This window comes from Tetrao urogallus, assembly GCF_951394365.1.
Source record: "Tetrao urogallus genome assembly, chromosome: 8".
In the NCBI taxonomy this organism is placed as follows: Eukaryota; Metazoa; Chordata; class Aves; order Galliformes; family Phasianidae; genus Tetrao; species Tetrao urogallus.
Window position 1 is genome coordinate 26,863,797 of NC_136821.1, and position 19,433 is coordinate 26,883,229.

Consider the following 19,433-nt stretch of genomic DNA (forward strand, 5'->3'; position numbering starts at 1 on the left):
ACAACTAAATCCATCAGCTTTCATGTATCAGAAGCCACGCTGAATAAATTCATGCAGTGAATTTATGGGTTTACACTAAGGAAATAAAATCTGCTTTCAGTCAATTTAGTTGCATAGCTGCACCTTTTATAACCTGCAATGAGCCTCTAAGCTCAGTAATGCAAAAACACTAGCTACTGCATCTGATTCGTGGTCTCAGGCATAGTCTTCTAGGGCCACAACAATTCCAAGTACTATTTTTTCCAGTAGTTATTTTTTGATTTGGCAAATGAAACAATCTACACCCATTTGCTTCTACTGAATGTAAATAATGAATGAAACTGGTGCTTTGTAGTAAATGCTTTAATTCATCTTTTTAAACCCATCTTTTTAATTGAAGGAAACTTGAAAACTGTTTCAGTAATCGTATTTAACTTATTTTTAAGTGTTACAAGAGCAAGGTGGAACCCAGTCTTTGTTCTTTGAAATTCAGAACTCTGAAGCAGTGGCCAGAGCTGTGATAGCAAATGGAGGAGAGGTGGTACATCTTCCTGAATTTGAAGGGCTTCATCTTGGTTGTGCCTTGGCTCCTGCTGTTGTGAGATGTTAGAAGTAAAATTGCCTTCAGCATTATCCTTCACCAACGTCAGCTCAATCCTGCTCCCTTAGCAAGTGCATTCCCAGCCTGGTTTGACCCAGGCTCCCTGTGCCACAGGACCCCAAATGACTTCTCAAGCTGCTGATTTGTTGTTCTATTTATTTATTTTTCATGTGTGGGTTTGATGCTTCTTCACTGATGCTCCTTCCCACAGCCCAACAGATATTAGCAGCTGCTTCTATGTGGGGCAGCACTATCTCCAGTCGACTACTGAAGAAGTAAGTTTTGGGTGAAAAATAACGTGCACTACATAAACTGGCAGTATTTTGCAGTCTTGTTTTCTGGGCCTTCAAATGGTTCAAGATGCTGAATGGGACTTCAGGCTAATCCTCATAGCAGAATACAGCTTGAAATAAGTTGAAAGGCTGGTTAAGTATGGCTAGGTTGAGCTTGGACTTGATGATCTTGAAGGTCTTTTCCAACCTGAGCAATTCTATGATTCAAAGGCAGGGCTGTCTAAGTGAAACTGAGCACTGTAGACCCTTCTTAGTTCTTCAGTGGACAAAGCAAGTCACCTGTCTATTTTCTTTCTCTTATTCAAGTGATCTGTAACTCTGTTGGTGTGAGGCAGCTTACAGGGGAATCTTGCTTAAGGTACAATTATCTAAACTGTTTTCCAAAGGAAGCATTGCAGGAGCTTTGTTATCTTTTTGTAACACAAGGAAAACTTGTGAGTGAGTGACATTCTGGACAATAAACTGTAGATAAACCTTGCATTGTGTGAGGTTGAACTCCCTCAGTATTTCTCGAGCTGTGGCTCAGCCACCTCCAGATTCAGTGCAGGGCAAGAGGAAGTCTGTTGCCAGTTTTCCAGAAGAGCTTTGGGCAGGTTGCCCCTCAGGGCATCAGGTTCTCTCTCCTTTAGCAACCTTGCTAAAACAACTGCTCTGTTCAGGTGCTCTTTGTCAGGTGTCAGTGAGGGTTTCTTTGATGTAATTTCAACAAAACTTAAACTTGTGAGTGATGTTTGCCTTAAAACACTAGGGGAGGGAGAGCTTTGAAACTGGAGATTGAACTGGAGATCCACCTCGCGTTCTTCAGCCCAGAATGGGCTTCAGATGTTTTGGAGTGATTTAGTGCCAATTAGGCCTTCGTAAAGTAAAAATTAATGGAACACAAGGAGCTCTTTCTCCTTTTTCTCTTCATTCTCAGTAACCTCAGAGGAATGTTTGCAAATACTGTGCAAATCTCATAGAATTGGTGAGCTAGTTGGACTCATAAAGGTTTGTAATCTGCTCCTGGATTTCTACAGTTCTAGTATCCAGCAATGAAATGTCACAGTGGCCAGGGCTATGGTTGGAAGTCTCCATTCAACAGGCTGCAGGAACAGCAATCCTACCATTAGCGGTGTATATTCATGAAATTGTCATTGTGGAGTACAATGGTTTTTCTTTATGACTGTGATTAAGATTAATAAGAAGCTGTGCACGTGAGCCTGTCTTTCTGTGCTGCACAGGTATCTTCCACATCTGCCAGATTGCCTCCCAGGGCACAATCATCCTTTGAAGGAGAGGGACAAACAGTCACCTTTTATCACAGTATTTCAGCAATGCAGACTGCAAGCAGAAGCACTGGAGGAGTGTCTAAAGGGGAACAAGGGGTGTGCGAGGTTCTGCTAACACTGCTGTTCTGGAAGGTTCTCTCCGGGCATGGTGTTCCGATGGGGAAGAAAGGGGGAACATGGAAACAGGATGTAGGAAGTGCCAGCTGTGAGTAGAAAAATGCTATCATACAGAGGATGATGCAATGATCTTGTGTTTTTTTTTAGGGATGGAATTCCATGAAGAGCTTCATAACCTCGGGACAAAGGAAGGTTTGAAAGGAAGAAAATTAAGCAAAGCCATTGAAAGCTTTGCATGGAATATCACAGTGCTGAAGGTAAGCACAGAAAACACTGCCTTGTGCCTCCTATTAACAAATCTTTGGTCTTTTTAGCTTGTCACTCCCAATTACTGAGCATTTTGTATATATTTAATCACAACTGTGGTTTGGAAGTTGTGAAGGGGGATTTATGTAAGCCTGCACAAAGGAGGAAAGATAGCTCATGAGTTTGTGTGCTCACAGACCCGGTTTCATTTCCCTGTTCTGCCTTCACACACCCTGTATGTGACCTGACGCTGGGTTTTACACACTTCATTTGTAATATGAGGACAAGAGTGTCTCTTGGGAAAGGTGGGCAATGGGGTAGGCTGTGATGGAAAAAAACACACAACAAGTACTGTAGATCCTGCAGATGTCAGAGATGTGTTTCAAAAGTGGAGCACCATCTGAGTGGCAAAAAGAGCCTCCATTCTGGCTGCACATTGCCATGCTGTGCAGTGAGCACTTTGCTCTCCAGGCTTTAGCGACAGGTCCAGCTGCCATGGCAATTTACAGCTGCCAGTGTTGAACATCTGGGCCTGGGTGAAGTTGCCCCGGGACAGATGGAAAGAGGAGAGGATCTGGTGTAGCTTTATCAAAGGCAACGAGAGGAACCCAGCCAAGCATTCAGATTGTTAGCATTCAGCTTACACCTTGCTTCACAGCCTCATTTCCCACCTTGCTCTGCTAGATCACACTTTGTTCACTCATGTCCCCTTGCTCCCTCCCTGCCACTCGCTCCCTCCAGCTCCCAGTAGGTGGGTTGCCCTGTCTCTAGCCCCCTAGCACCTTTCCATTTGCAGGACAGAGGGACTTTACCAATCAAACAGACACTGAAACACGATGTGCAACAGCAGCAGCAAGAGCAGCAGGAGGTGGCAGGCCTCTGCTTCTTTGAGATAGAAAGAGCACTAACAAAAAGGAATTGGGAATGGAGATGCTGAGGGACAAAAATGGGTGGGAGAGGGTCGTGGTATGAAGGAAGAGTTAGAAGATTTGAGGGACACCTGTGGTTAATGTGTATGTTGATTCACTGTGAGAGAGGGAGGAAAAAGGGCAACGGAGTCAGCATAGGTACAGTTAATACAACCTCTGATGGAGAGAAAAGGCAGTCAGTTCAAACATGATGGAAGGGACCGACCTTTTCCACACAGTATAATTAAGGTGAGTAGCTACAGAGAACAAAAAAAAGCACTAGGCAATTGTGTACATCATTCTGAATGCCTTTAGCTGTGTTAGGTAAAATAAATCCCTCACATTGAGTCACTGTTCCCACAGCCAGGGCTGCTCTAAACTTACGCATTTTTAGATGCTTGTCAATTTAGAAGTTCAGATCTCTCAGATGGTTTGTGATTAATGAAGATATGAGTCGGGTATCAGGGAAGCATTTCCCATGAAAAATATTTGCTGCCTAATACATACTGTCATGTATCAAAGAACATTATGAACATTTAGTCAAGGTAAAAGAATAAATTGAGCATAGTTTTTAAGCCACAGCCTCTTGGGTTTATTTACTTACACATTAAGGTGCCAACCATGTTGGTTGCAGCTACTGTCGATAGAAGAGTACATGAAACACCTTTTCATTCTGACTGAATTTTGATTCAGCCATGCCACGAGGCAAAGATGCACATGTTTGTACCTCAGATGTTTGATATAAAGCAGTTGGTGATTGTTCCTTTTCTTTTTTTCAAACTTCTTTTGTTCTATTAAAAAATACTGTATTTCAGTAACCCTGCCCCTAACAAACCTACTGCTGGTTACAGCTGCATCTCGTGTTTGGCACTTGCTCTCCGCGGTGTGCTGGTGAGAGCTCTCAGGGAGGTGTTGATGAGAGACCAGCAAACCTTTCCCCAGTAAAACAGGGTGTTGTCTGCATGCCCATTCTCAGGGTGGTCACTACGAATGCATTTCACTAGCTGTTGGCATAGAGGTAAGAAAAGAAAAACAGCCTGCAGTATCTAGCAAACACATCAGATGAATCATCACTGGGTGAGGTGAGAGAAAGGCAAAACGTCTCTGGGAGGAAGCTTCTTCACGTGCTCAGGTTGTTGGAGGCAGTTATGTTACGCAGCAGTAGTCTGCTTTTCCTGCATGTTTGTGCCCATGAGCAGTAATAGCTGTTGTGCTTGCATGCTCGCCGAATGATTAATAGTCTTCCTAGGCTGGTGAAGGAAACGCACATTTAATTAATGTGTTATTTATAAATATTCATTGCAGTAGGTGAGCTTTGAATTCAAAGAGGGGATGCAGTAAAAGAAAATGATCCAGGCCAAATCATGAAATAGTAACGGAGTGTAAAATAAAATTACTTTTTACAAGAATCACAACTGCAAGCATTCTTCATGTTTCAAAATACCCGGGTTGTTTTTTGGGAGGTATGTAATGAGGGCAAATCAAAACAATGTTATTTTCTTCTTTAGTTTATATAAACATGATTGTGGATTAGAAACACCCACCATCAGAAGGACAAGCTATTTACCAGAATATAGAGATATTGGAGATATTGCTAAGAACAGGGACATTACAACTCTGTGCCTATCTAACGAGTCAGTTCCTGATGTTTATTAATAAAATGTTATGTCTTTCTATTTGGACCCATGGTGTGTAAAGTAGCATTACACATGCAGTTGGTAATATTGAGAAGCACAGTGTAATTACAGTAGGTGGAATAATCATTTTCTCACAGCATAATTAGTCATTATAATCTCAAATGTAGCCTCGCTTTCATTTTTATTTCTGTGCACCTCTATTTCTGTTTTTCTTTTGTACTTAAGTACCACTAAAGTGCAAAGGTAGCAAGAAAGTTCTGTTTATCACCTTATGTGAGCCGTGGTATTACCCAATGACCCTGCCAAACTGCTCAGCTTGGAGGAGAGAAGGGGGGGAAATGTACTTGGGGGGGAAATGTAGCCTTCAAAACTACTCCCTTGCTGAGGTGAATGTGCCATGGAGGTATTTGCTCAGGCATGGAAACTGGGATCCACCAGAGTGCCCAAGTCCACGAGATTTGTGTGTGTTGTGTGGGTTCACATTTAGTGCTCTCACATGGATGTGTTATGTGTGCAAATGTGTTTTCCTGGGTGTTCATGATCAGCATGTACACAGTCTAGCAATAATGTCCCCAAATACCTGCGTTTATGTTCATGGTAACTGTCTGGTTAGTCAACTTATCTACATGCAGACTTATTTATAGACAAGCCATGAGAAGACAAAGTGGCATTTACTGTTTTGATCAAAAAACAAAATAGAAAAACAAATGTTTGAGTTTGATCTCTGCTCTGGAATGTGTTCATGTTTTATAAATATTTTGCTGTCTGTGATAGGGTTTTGCTCCTAGTGCTGTAATTGTATTCTTATTAGCGTGTATTATTAGGACCTGACTACAAGACATCAAGTGGTTAAATTTTCAGGGATCATTTAACCACCTGTCCATCAGTTCATCTGCTAATTATCTTGCACTTAAATTACTGCTGATTAGATTTATAAAGAGAAAGGTTGCTTGGTGCAGAAGGCATGCAGTTATTAAATTGCTAATGCAAGTCACTCTTTGAGGGAGAAATCCTCAAATTTATGATGTAGTCATCACCAATACATTGGCTCAGATCTAGCAGAGTTATGCAGTGAAACTGCACAAGTTCCAGTTCCAGACCACCATTTCCACTAATGCTTCTTTATCACAGTTATTTGTTACAATGGAGTAATCAGCCCTTGGTAACTGGAGACCTGCAGCATCCAGACATCTCATTTGGGTGGCAGAACCCCAAGTGGGCACCTCGAGGCTTCTTGGACAAGTAAAAGACAGATTTCTGAAATATGTACATGCAAACAGATGAATTCTCACCAGGCTTCACCTCAACTGAACTGAACTTCACATCTATAATGAGGTATCAATTTTCTTTAGGAAGACAAGCAATGTATCTGACAGTGATTATAAATTGAGGATCCTTACAATGGTACCATGCGAAGAGCTGCTGCTGAATCCTTTGGAAAAACAAGGTCCTTTCACATGGTTATTATATCACAGTATGGCACTGTTTTTAGTGTGAGTTGTACAGTACTCTGGAACCATCTAGTAAGTAAGATGTGCTTGTTTTCACACAGGTCTTTTTTCCTATAGTTAGGTAGGAACTATGGCTTTGCTGCTCGGCATGCTGCAGAAGACCCCGGAGCAGTGCAGCATTTTCAAGAAGGCATGACTGTAGCAATGTATTCTACCTCTTGTCATGCAACTGTTGCCAGAAGATTTGTGTGAGAGTTTATGCTCTGTTGGTCTTAAGCTAGAACATAGTGAACTCACAAGTACCTGCAAAGCTACTGCATTCCATGCACGTGTATTTTTTTCTTTCCCCCTGTAAGTCAGTCATGCCTTTGCCTCTTCCCAAAGTATCCCCATATCTGCTGTCCTTGCTCTTCCCAGCACTTCTCTGGGAACCTGAGAACCTTGGTACTCAGTCTGCAAAACTGCAAAAGTAGATGCAATACGTACTGTAGTGGCTCAGCAACAAATTCTTCTGATGTGCTGTCGCCTTGTGACAGTGATAGTCCTGCAGGAGCAGTGTGGCAGGAGTGGTCTGTGTGGTATTGGAGCGTTCACACCTCCCTTCAGATGCAGGGCTGGGTATATTGTGCCATGTTTACTCATCTACAGATCTCCCTAGATAAATATGTTTTGAAAGTGGTTACTCAGAAGATTCATTTTCCAGAGAGGGAAAAAAATAACATGAAAAGGTTGACCGAGAAGGTGCTAAAGAGAAGATGAAGGTCCAGCCAAGTGAACATCCACTTATTCTTGTAAGTACCAGTCTGCTTAACTAGATTCATTTTATTTAAAAGTGAAGAGAAAGGTCAGGAAGGACAAAGTTGCTTAAGTCGCTGCTTGCTGACCATGTGAGGAGCTTAGAAGAACAGAATGGGAGAACATTTCATTTCTGGGCCCTTTGTGTGGCCTGAAGATGGTGGCAAGTATGGTGGAGGCTCCAGGTTTCAGGAGGCAAAGCCTCCCTTGACTCTTGGGGCACACCTGTGCCTTCTGGGTGGTGTTTTATAATTTTTCTGGGATAGGGATTTAGAGACCTTTCAATGATACTGAGTTACGAGATGTAACAGTGTGTGAATTCCACACAAAGCTGTTTTAATCAGCATATTTTGTAGACCAACAGACCTAAACCACGTAATTACTAGGTAGGTGGATCCTTCTTGTATTCAGCAGGATGCTGTTCTCTGCTGATTAGGTTGGTAAATGCTGCCCTGAGCTCTCCCTTGTTCTGCTCACAGTACCACCTTCTGCATTTCTTGTCCAAACTTGAAAGTAGGAATGCACCTGCTGAGCACCAAGACAGTGGGATCTTGGTGGAATTTGTCAGTTGCATCTGCAAACTTTTCAGGTTACTTGAACAGTGTGCATCAGTGTAAAAGGATTGTAATCCCAGTCTCTAAGCAGTACTGGTTAATCAGCTTGAATATCCTGTTCTTCTTGGCTGTCAGCCATGGTGCAGGAGCATTGCTCTGGGGAGGATGTAGTTAGCAGTCTCAGACAAGTAATGTGTTGTCTCTCAGGGTACCCAACTGCTCTGTGTGAGCTTTGGAAGCTCTAATGGTGTTTCTGACCAGGCCTACTTTCTTGATCAAATTAAATTTCAAGACACAAATATTCACATGTTTAAAATATATGTGAAGGCCATCCAGGGAATCTTAAATCTGCAGGTACCAAATGGTGGCAAGGGAGGAGACTGAGAGGGGAGTGGAGAGCAACAGCTGCCAGGGTTCACAGCTCTGGCTTCTTCATGACACCTTGAATTTCTAAAGATATGTGTCAGGATACCAAGATGAACATGGCTTTCAAATAGGCATGGTTTGTCAAAAAAGAGAGACTTAATCCGATGTTAGTTAGATAAGACCTGGGGTCTTATCCACTACTGACATGGTAGCAGTTCTTTGTTAGCTGGCCAGAAGCAATGACCCAGACATTCAGATCAGGCAGTGTAAGAAGCCGTCAAACATGTATGCAGAACAGCAGTAACACTGAGACAAGCACAGATCGGGGAAGTAAAAGATGATACAAAATGCCTCCAGTGATGTCTTGACTTTGCCTGGTTTTCTTGTGTTTGCTTAAGATAAGCCATAGAGAAGTGGCAAGCAGTCTTACAAGGCACATTTTGTTTACAGTGACACGACAAATTGCCAGAAGCTGTGGATGCTAAGTGGAACAAGGTGCATCGTGCTGCCATGATGGTGGTGGCAGGAGGCAGGGCTGGGACCTGCAGGGTCACTGTGCCTGGTGCCCCTTGTGCCACGGGCACCTCGGTGGAACAGGCGGGACCCCCCGCCCCCAAGCAGGGAGTTGGCATGCTGAGAACTGCATTTATATTTTTATGTTTATAAACATATATATATATATAAAATTGCATGTGGTGCTGCTCACCACCATGCTGTCTGTTATACCCATGTGTCAGACTCCCCCCATCTTTGACCTGGACTAGACATGTCCTGGCTCAGAAGCTGTCTCGTTGCACTCTGTTTCATGTGAGCTTGTTGCTGCAGACTCACACTGACACCCCATGGGGTGGCTGCATGTGGGAGCTGGCACTGCTCTGCCCTGTGCTGCAGCTGCTGCAGGCTTTGTTCTCTGCAAACTTGTCATTGTTCTTAGTACCCAGGTGTGAAGGCCAACTTCGGTCACATTTGTAGGTCATCCTGTCCAAAGAGTGTGTAACTGGCATTAGTAATCAATAGTGGTCAAGTGGCAGCGTGTGAAATAGAAAGAGAGCTTGTGCTGTGAGTACTGGTTGCCACTGGTTATCAACAAGGTTATTGCTTATGAGGAGGGTATTTGAAAAATCAACAGATACAGTTTCAAGAGCTGCTGCAGCACATAGGCGTGCCTGAGCAGAATTGAGCATGAAAACAGGTTGTCATAAGGAAAAAGCAAACAAGAAAAAACAGGTAGTGACTGACTGGAATAGCATTTGTAGAGGTTTCCTTGCTGAAGGAAGCTTGTGTCAGTCTAGGTCAATATCATCTGCCATCCTTTAAAGGAGGTAGTGAAGGCAGGAACTCAAGTGGAGCAGGAAACTTCAGCAACTTCTTCCTCCATCGCCTCCCCTGCACTGTTGCCATTTCCATTCGAGACATCAAATATCAAATACACAGGATATCAAAGGCTGCCTCGCCCAGAGGTGGAGTTAATTAACACAGCCTGGAAGACGTGGAAGTGTCTGATGTGGAATGTGTGCTGATCTGACAACATGACCTCATTCAGAATTAAAAGGGCTGTAGTGAAAGTAAAAGTTCTAGCAGAAATTTGCACATTTCATCCTTTGATCTGTTGCTAACAGATGACTGAACTGACAAATAATTAAAAGAAATGAGTGGCTGCCTCCGATGTGTTGAAGACTGCAGTGTCCTATAGTACCTTGCCTGAATGATGATTCATAACAGTGAAGAAGTTGGTGGCCTCCTTCTTTGCTCTCCTACATACTGTTGATTTTGTTTCAGAGTGGCCAGTTAAGCAAAGGATATTTTTCCTGTGCTGAGACGCATCAAATGGAGCATTTCTTCTTGGACATAATTGGTTAGATTCATTTGTAACAGTGTGAGCACTGAGTACTGCTTAGGAATCTTCAGTTCTCTCTCTATGCAACTGAGAGGATTCCTGATACCTCTTAAATAATATATGGCAAGAGAGATTCAGTTGCATGGTTATTTGTTATTGAAAGAATGTGTTACATTTTTAAATGACTTTGTTTCTATTTTAATCTTTTAATTCTATTTTAATGTGAATTTAGGAAGTTCACATTACAACTGAGGATTTGCTTTTGCTGGGCTGATCTTGTCCCTCCCAGCTGACACACGTTGCTGTTTCTGCTCTGTGCAGAGATGAGACTGACGGTGCCTGGCAGGGTGTTTTGCCTTCGTTGTGTTTTAAATTGTTGAATGCCATTGCAAATCAGCATCGTGCATCCTGATAAAGGTCTAGCAGAGCTGGGATAGCTTCAGAGCAAAAAAAGGCAGGTGGGATACTCTGTTTTTCTGTAAACATGGAGCTAACCTGCATCAGCTCAGTTCCTTGCCTGAGGTAGAATAAACCACAGGGCTCTGGGAAGATTTTTACCCCAAGTGGTTGTGTTCCTAAGCTGTTAAATTCACTGCTTCATTTAGACATGGGGCTGTGAGCTGTGGGGAAGCTTCTTTAGGCAGCCAGGGTGTGAGCAGAAGGTTGTCTCATGGTTGGCCATCCGGGAAAGGGCAGGTGGGAGCTGCTGCTAGAAGCCTCCAGCCACAGTTAATTTGCCTGATTTTGTGCAAGGTTGTTGAGTATCAGAGGGAGGTGGAGTACTGATTAGTACATGGGGAAGGGCCATACAAGACTTGCACGTTGCTCTTTCTCCAGTTAAGAGACTCAAGAATATAGTTCTTTGGGAACAGCTGTGGTTTATTGTAATCTTTGTGTGTGTGCCAGAAAGTTAAGGTATTTTTAAAACTGCCTTTGTTGTGTGTGTCTTGAGTTCCTGGCTGCAGGTCACATATCTTTGTATGAGCATGCAAAGTTGACTGCCCCTTTTGTTAGGTGAATTGCATGACACTGTCTACAAAACCGTGCTCCCAGGGGGAATGAGTGTCTAAATGAAGCTGATTCTAGAGGGGTCTCAGGAGGTGATGAAAGCTGCCATTTGCTCCATTGAAACTTCCTCTTCTTCTGTTGCTGAGGTGCTTGGTTTTCTCTGGCTGTCAGTGACCTCAGTCACATCTGGTAACGTACTTAATAACTGTTTTACTGAAGATGGGGGATAGCATACCTCTTTATGAAAAACAAGCCCTTCCTTCCTCCCTCCTGGGCATACACAGAAATTCTCTCTGCATTTGTTGGAACACGCATGATCTCACTGCTAGCGAGGACCTCTGTGACTTGTTTTGCATTTACATGAGTGCAGGAGCCAAGAGAGCCGAATTCTGAATCCAGTAGGCAGTGACTTGCTTGTGTGACCTTCTCCACGTCATTGTACCAGCCCGTCTTCAATTTTCTGCCTGCTTACATTGAAATTAGAAAACAGTCATCCACATTGCTAATATATTCTGAGATCTGTGGTTAATGAAGTGGTGACACTTAGCTCAGTGGTGATATTGATTTATTTTTTAAGTCTAATCACTGGTTGTTGAGTAAAGACTTCCATGTTGACATACGCATTTATTGGCAATGTGGATCTGCAGGGTGGACTTGGGTGATTAGTTAAAAGCCACAAACTGTGTCAAGGGTATTCTGCAAGATCAGGCATTGGCATTGCTTTGTGGTTGTTCATCACAGTGACCTTGTTAGATCCTGTAAGCCCTAACCATGGCAGGTAATCCCAAAAATCTGTGCAGATGCTGTGCAGCAGTTGCTTGAAGAGTCAGAGACTGAAGTGCTTGCAGGTGGAAGTAAGCTTTACTCCAGGAACAGCAGATTGGAAAACCATGATCTTTTGTATCCTTGTAGTTGTCATATCCTTGACAACTGCAGTTTTCTTTTTTTTTTTTCCCTTTTTTCTAGATCACAGAATGGCTTAGGTTGGAGGGGACCTTACAGATCATTTAGTTCCAGCCTCCTGCTATGGGCAGGTTGCCACCCACCAGATATGGCTGTCCTTGAATGCCTCCAGCAAATGGCACATCCACAGCTTCTCTAGGTAACCTGTGCCACTGCTGCACCACCCTCTAAGTTAAATAATAATAATAATATTTTTTTAAAAAAGCGTAGCATCTAACCTAATACAGTCATTGGAAATAAAGTGCAAGATAATTAGCCCTACTGGATCCAAAGGTGATTCCATCTCCTATGGATCGATTCCCAGGTCCGGGTAATTTCCCACTTCAGAGGATCCTATGGGATGCATTTGGTGAGAAAAGCTGAGACAAAAGCAGAGACTGTGTTGCTGTGGCAGCTTCTGTTTATTTTTAGATCACAAAAAGATGGCATTACTTATGTCTAGCTGTGTACGTATGAGAGCAGACTAGAGAGACTCATCAGGCTGCGTTAAAGGAGTAAATTAAAAAGCTCAGTGCCCAGGCTCTTCCATTTTACAGGTCAGAAACAGGTTCCATGTTGGCAAGACGCATTACAGATGCATTGTGACTTACTCTGAGTTGACAGAATTAGCAGTGACAATAATGACAGTTAAGTGCTCTGCATGTTCTCTCCTGGTATCACCTGGACTCTTGTGCCTTAGTGCGTGGGGACTGGTCATGCTGGTGTACCAAGCAGCGGAGAGGAGGAGGGCCAGAAGGTGATGAAAAAGCACCTGGAGCAGACATGTATTTGTGTAGTTTCCTTCGGGATGGATATCTGCGCCGGGCATCTGGATTTAATTTTGACTCTAACTTCTTCAGGCGATCTCTATGAGTAACATGAGGAGGTCTCCAAAGATCATTCACAAAGGTGGTTGCCCTCAGCACACTCTGGATGTCCCTACTGTCTTCATTTCTTAGACAGTGATCTTACAGTCTTGTCTGGCAACTAGTGATAAATGTAGGACCCAACTGAGGTCCATAATCTAATCACTTTTTGCTTTGCTGAACAAAACTCAGATGAGCTGTTAAAACAATGTGTACTTGTCATCATGAGTTTGTGTCCTCCAGCCCTGGTTTACATTTTCTAGCAGTGATGAAGGTGGTGGAAGTTGCACAGCTCAGTTAAAGGCGCCCAGTTTAGCAGTGAGAGATGAATGAACTGAGTCTGGAAGCACCTGGCAGCATCCGTGTACGGACAACTTCACGGTGACTTGATGATCTGAGATTGGAGAACATAAATTTCCCCTGTGCAAGTTCTTCAGCTCTCACCCAAGTAAACTTGGGAAGTGTTAAAGTTCTCTGTAATGGTCTTAAAAGTTGAGTTAAATTTTGTTGAAAGCATCTCGTTTTCAGTGGCATGGCATTGTAGCGGATTGGAAATTGTTTGATTTCCTCACTGACATTTTGGGGGAATGAGTGTGTAAATTAATACTATAATCTTGTCTTGCACCATTGTTTTTTGTGCTTGGCTCACTTGATTTGCTTTTTGCCTACATTTTCATCTTTCACAGAAAGTTCTCACATCTTGTGTCTGACCTCTCCTGATTTTCTTCTTCCTTCACAGTCACTTTATTTCAGTAGCTCTTTACCCCCCGGGTCAGTGTGCTTTTTACAGAAATAACCTTATGCACTCTTGTTTGTACTTGGTTTCACATCTGCGCTGGAAGGGACAAGCTGGGATTCTCCCAAGGCAAACAAGCTGTGTTGCACACAGGTCCCACAGATGCTAGCAGATAGCAGCTTTCTGACCTCTGCCTGGTGGAAAGTGAGTGGAGGAAATAGCTTGGTTCTGCTGTTACTGAGGTCACTGGCAAGCTGGCCTTTGACTTCAGAGGACTAACATCTGAGCTGGCAAGGATCAGGTGGATCAGAGCATTTACCCTGGTGTCTTTACAAAACCTGTTTCCTCCTAGCCATTAGATTCTCCTCCACTCCCCCTTACCTTTCATGTGATCTGGAATTTGTTGTTTCAGCTTAAGGCTTTCTGCTTCAGTGTAAAATCCTTTGTCATCTGTGCTGTTTCGGAACAGGTTACAGACAGGCTTCCTGGAGCACCTCAGGTGAAGTAGAGAGAGGGTTTCATGTCCCCTGTATAGAAACTCTGGCAGTTTCTGTAATTCCCACAGCCCAGTCAGTGGGTGATGTTTGCCAGACACCGGAACACTGGGTCTGCAAACCATACAGTTCCTAAGAAATCAATGCTTGTGGCAATCAGATGAGAATGTAAGGAGCTGTTTGTAGGAGCAGGCCCCATATAAGAATGCTCCATTACCTCTCTGGGAACTGCATTCTGAATCTCATTTCACCTTAATGAGATTGTTTCAGCTAGCTGGAAGCACAGCTGCAGGTATTTTTCTAGCTATTTGCCCTAAGCAGCAATCTAGGGTGAGCAGGCACTATTTCTGCTGCATCTCCTCCTAAAAACCTTCTTTCCAAAACCCGAAAAAGCAAACACAAAACAGCCCAAATGCCAAACCAGCACAGGTACCCATTGTTCAGTCCACATGTGAGAAGGCCAGTAAAGCCTTTCCAGATCCTGATGTATTTAATGGATGTTTGGTGTCAACATTTGTGACGAAGGACGTGATTTCAGCATTAAATGTGATTTGCAGCCAGTGTGACAATGCGGAGAGCATGGGGGAGCAGGGAGGTGGGGGAGTGCCAGCTATTTCCAGCCTAGTGTTTTGTTTAGGGCTTGTCTTGCACAGGAGTTCTGTGAGCTGCAAAATGTGTATTTTCCTGCATCTGATCCTTTTATTTTATTTAGAAAAATGAAATGCAAGAGAAGTCAGCCCTTGTAGCCTCATTTTCTCCCCTTCTTTTGTTTTTGCTGACTCTCTCCAGACTTTACTAGAGTTATTAGCTGGTGCTAGTACGTGTGAGGAGCTTGTTTTTGTGACAGGAGGAGGACCAACACAAGTCTAAACATATGCTTAGACTTCCATCTCAAGACCACGTATCTAAAATAATATCCCAATTTCTTTAATAATATGAGGTTTTCTTGGTACTGATTGTGCACTCTGGGACTTCCAGCCAGCCCTTCAGTTTCAAAGTTATCACCAAAAAAAAGGCAGGCTCCAAGCAAGGAGGGATTGACAGCCACAGTCCATACATTTGTGCCTGTGCATGGAAGCTATCTGCAAGAGGCAGTGCCTGGAAGATGCTCAAACAGTTGAACTGCTCAGCATATTGCTAACTTCAAATTAATACCATCATTTCTGAAAGCAAATTCCTGCTGCAGCACTGATACAGTCAGTGCTCACATTCATTGGCTATGACAACCTCGTATAAGGTAATTTAATTGAAATGCCCAGATGAGAGAGAACCAAGAGGCTTTTTTTTTTTTTTTAATGAAAATAAATGCTCACCTCTTTTTTTCATAAAATGTTTGCATGAAGGAATAGGCTAGTAGCTGTACAGTGCCACTGATTTGCAAGAGGCCACTGATTTCAGTGGAGAGCTCTGTTTAAAGATCAATAGGGAACATAACAGCTTTGAATGCTTTTCCTGCTTTGTTGTTCAGGAGAATGCTTGATGTTGATGTCTCAGGCTTTGGTCTAGGACCAGCAGTCTTTGGGAGGGCACTTGACTGTGTGGCAGTTTGGCCACATAGGACCTTCTCCTTTATTGCATTAAGCAAATCATGTAAGAGAATTACAAACACATGGGTTTACAAATGGTAGATCCTGTCTGACAAACTTGATTTTATCCTATGACAAAATGACCTGCTTAGTGGATGAAGGTAAGGCTGTCAAGTGGTCTGCCTGGACTTCAGTAAAGCCTTTGACACTGTCCCCCACAGCATCCTCACGGAGAAGCTGGCTGCACATGGTTTGGATGGGCTTACACTCTGCTGGGTGAAACACTGGCTGGATGGCTGGGCCAAAAAGTTGTGGTGAGTGGAGTTAAATCCAGTTGGTGTCCAGTCAGGAGCAGTGTCCCTCAGGGCTTGGTACTAGAGCCACTCCTATTTAACATCTTTATCAATGATCTTGATCAGGGGATTGAGTGCACTCACAGTAAGCAGACCACACCTTGATCTGCTGGAGGGTAGTAAGGCACTACAGAGGGGGACCTGGATAGACTGGATCGATGGGCCAAGGCAAACTATGAGTTTCAATAGGGCCAAGTGTCAATAGGGCAAAGTGTCCTGCGTTTTGGTCGTAGCGACCCCAGACAACCCTACAGGCTTAGGGAGGAGTGGCTGTAAAGCTGCCTGATGGAAAGGGACCTTGGTGTACCGATGGACAGTCGGCTGAATATGAGCCAGCAGTGTGCCTGGGTGGCCAAGAAGGCCGTTGGCTTCCTGGTTTGTATCAGGAATGGTGTGGTGAGCAGGACCAGGGAAGTCATCCTGCCCCTGTACTCGGCACTGGTGAGGCCTCACCTTGAGTACTGTGTTCAGTTTTGGGTGCCTTGGTACAGAAAGGACATGGAGGTGCTGGAGCAGGTCCAGAGAATAGAAACAAGGCTTGTGAAGGGCTTGGAGAATGTGGCTTACGAGGAGAGACTGAGGGAACTGGGGCTGTTTAGTCTGGGGAAGAGGAGGCTGAGGGGAGACCTTATTGCTCTCTTCCAGTATCTGAAAGGTGCCTACAGCGAGAGCGGTGTTGGTCTCTTCTCCTTGGTGACAGGACGAGGGGAAATGGCCTCAAGTTGTGCCCGGGTAAGTTTAGGTTGCATATCAGGGAAAGCTTTACAGAAAGGTTGTTAAGCACTGGAATAGGCCCCCCAGGGACACGGTTGAGTCATCATCCCTGGATGTGTTTAAAAACCACTTGGATGTGGTGCTCAGGAACATGATTTAGCAGAGGGTTGTTAGAGTTAGGGCAGTATGGTTAGATCATGGTTGGACTCGATGATCTTTAGGTCTTTTCCAACCTGAGTGATTCTGTGATTCTTATGTCACAGTGGAGTTTTGCTAATTTTCGCCGCCCAGGCTGTCCTCAAAGTCTGCATTTGGGCTGTGTTGCACAGTTTGGAAATATACAAGTTGTGGATTGGCAGTTTCGTAGTGAATTACAGAGCCTTGCCCAGTGCGGTGCCAAAGGAACTGCCTCTTGATATCAAGCACTGTCATTTAGATTTTAATTGCACCTTTACAACAGCTGGAGAACACCCCAGATAATTTTTGAGGCAGTGCCATATCTGGCATTCCCTCTTCCCAGCTGCTCACGTCACTACCTTGTACTGCATTGGCTACTATGGTCTGTCACCAGCCTGCTAGAAAGCTAGTCAGGCTAATGCTTAACACCTTTACAGACTATTTTATAGATCATTTTTTTAATCTTTACTTCCAACTCAGACCTTTGGAATGAGACCAAAATGACAAATAAAATCAGTTAAAACGTTTTGGGGCTTGTATGTGACAGCCCAAAAATCAGCTGATGGTAGATCAGTCTAGTTTGGGAGCTCAAATGTAAGTAGATAAATCAAACCAAACTGTATTTCATGTAACTTGAACCTCTTGTACGCTTCCACCACATGCATGATTTTAGCATCAGGCTCCACCCCTGGGTCAGAGTACCAGTTTGCAGTTGCGTAGCCATTGGATGCTTAGATACATGACTTGAAGAGGACTGGGCTGATAGATGAGCATGCTGAGTGTTCAGGTCAGGCTGGGGTCATAAGGACTCTGTGGAGGGGACATAGTCCTGATTCCTGCCTTTCCCACTTAAACTGCTGGGAGCCCCTTTTGGGTGTACAGGGAACTGCTTGTTTCGGACAAGTCCCTGTTGCTCATGAGAATTTTACCAACCACCCGGAGTAATGCTAGGGTTGTTCTTATACAATTGCAAAAGGAGAGGCTGCTTTGTGAAACAGTATTTTCAGTCACCTGTGAGGTCTTCACACAGGAATTATCCTACAGTTGGTGCTGTTGGCAGGAGGTTGGTGGCTGGGACGTATCGGCCTTACGGCTGTGTATCTTGGCAAGGGAGTGAGTGCTTTTGAGGCTGCTGGTGTGGTTTCCCTTCTAAGACTCATGCAAACGTCAAGTGAAGAAGAAGGATGAGATGTGTCACTGCTGTGGCTGTTCTGTCTCATCCCCGATGTCTGTATCTGCCTTCTGCCTCGGGCAGTTTCCTCCTGCTGGTCTGCCAGTAGGCAGTGTGATTGTGTGGTCACTGGTTGGGGGGGTCAGCTGTTGTCTGTGTCCACAAGAATATGAATGACCCTCACTGCAGGAGACTGTTCTGTCAGTTCTTCTTCCTCCTTCTGTCTTTTGGATTAGAAACCTGATCCAAAAATATATGGTTGTATCATAGTTGAATTTGTATCTGCTGTCCCCACATTTGACTTTGAAGAAGGCTTGCAAAGATATCTGCTCTTTATAAGTTTGACATAGCAGACTAATCATTTCATTCATGATTTCCTCCTCAGGATTACATTTTCAAAGCCATGTATGGTTGTTTAATTGTGTGCCTCCTTATTAATATTAAAGACAATGAAGTTCCCACTATGACACTTCAAGAATGCACCCCTCACAGTAAATGCAGCCTTCACACAGAGTACATGAATATCCCAACTGCACTCTGGCATTTGTGCTTTCCAAGTCCTTCAGTTGATTATCAGTGCCATTGTTTTGCAGTTGTTCTATTTTGCTGTGTCTGGCTTTTTCAGCCAAGTACTCCAGAGTGGGGATGTTGCTTTGTGATTAAATAATAAAGGGCTTGTTTCTTTGAGAAAAAGCTAAAAAATAACAGTAATATCACAAGTGTGATGTGACATGGACAGCAGGGGAGGAATAGAGACCTCTCTTACTTATTGTTTGTGTACTCAGCTCCTGTGGAATGAAAAGGAACACTCCCATAATATGCCGTCAGGGAGTGTGTCTGCCTGGAGATAAGCGCTGTCTGCTTTTACAAGGAGCAGATTACAAAATGGCCTTCACAGACAGTATTCCAGCCCCCTGGAAACACAACCAAGGGTTTTCTGCTTGGTTTGTGGCAAAGCAAGGTGCTTGTGTCTCACTGGGCTGGACCATGACCCCCAGGGTCCACCGTTAGCCCCAGGGCTGGTGTGAGCAGCTGCAGCCTGGGGAGGTTCGTGTCCTGCCCTTCTGACCATCTGAGCCCCAGTAATGGTAAGAGCCCAAAGCTAGCAGTGCATCATGACATAAAGGCCAAAATTTCTTGGAAAGCATGAGAATAGAAATAATAATTATTAATGTATGTACAGGTACCTACCTGTGTATTTATATTCATAAGGAAATAACATGCATTGTGTATTAAAAAAAAAAAAGAAAAAAAGGAAAGCATTGTGAAATCAAACACAAAATGGACAAAATGATGCTCCTTTCCTAAACCACCTTCTCCTTTCATTTGTCTGACATCAGGCTCTGGCTTTTCACTGGATATAAGAACCTGTGATCTTGACTCATAACTATGCA

The 19,433-nt window shown here is 43.7% G+C and overlaps 1 protein-coding gene across 1 annotated transcript in view; it reads left to right on the forward strand.

Moving 5' to 3' along the window:
* Window positions 1-19,433, forward strand: part of PLCL1 (phospholipase C like 1 (inactive)) — a gene marked incomplete at both ends in the record, with an annotated part of 183,195 nt that overhangs the window by 159,992 nt on the left and 3,770 nt on the right. Inside the window, one exon of the mRNA XM_079538888.1 lies at window positions 2,406-2,515. Coding sequence (XP_079395014.1) covers window positions 2,406-2,515 — 110 coding nt within the window. The remainder of the gene's footprint in view (window positions 1-2,405; window positions 2,516-19,433) is intronic.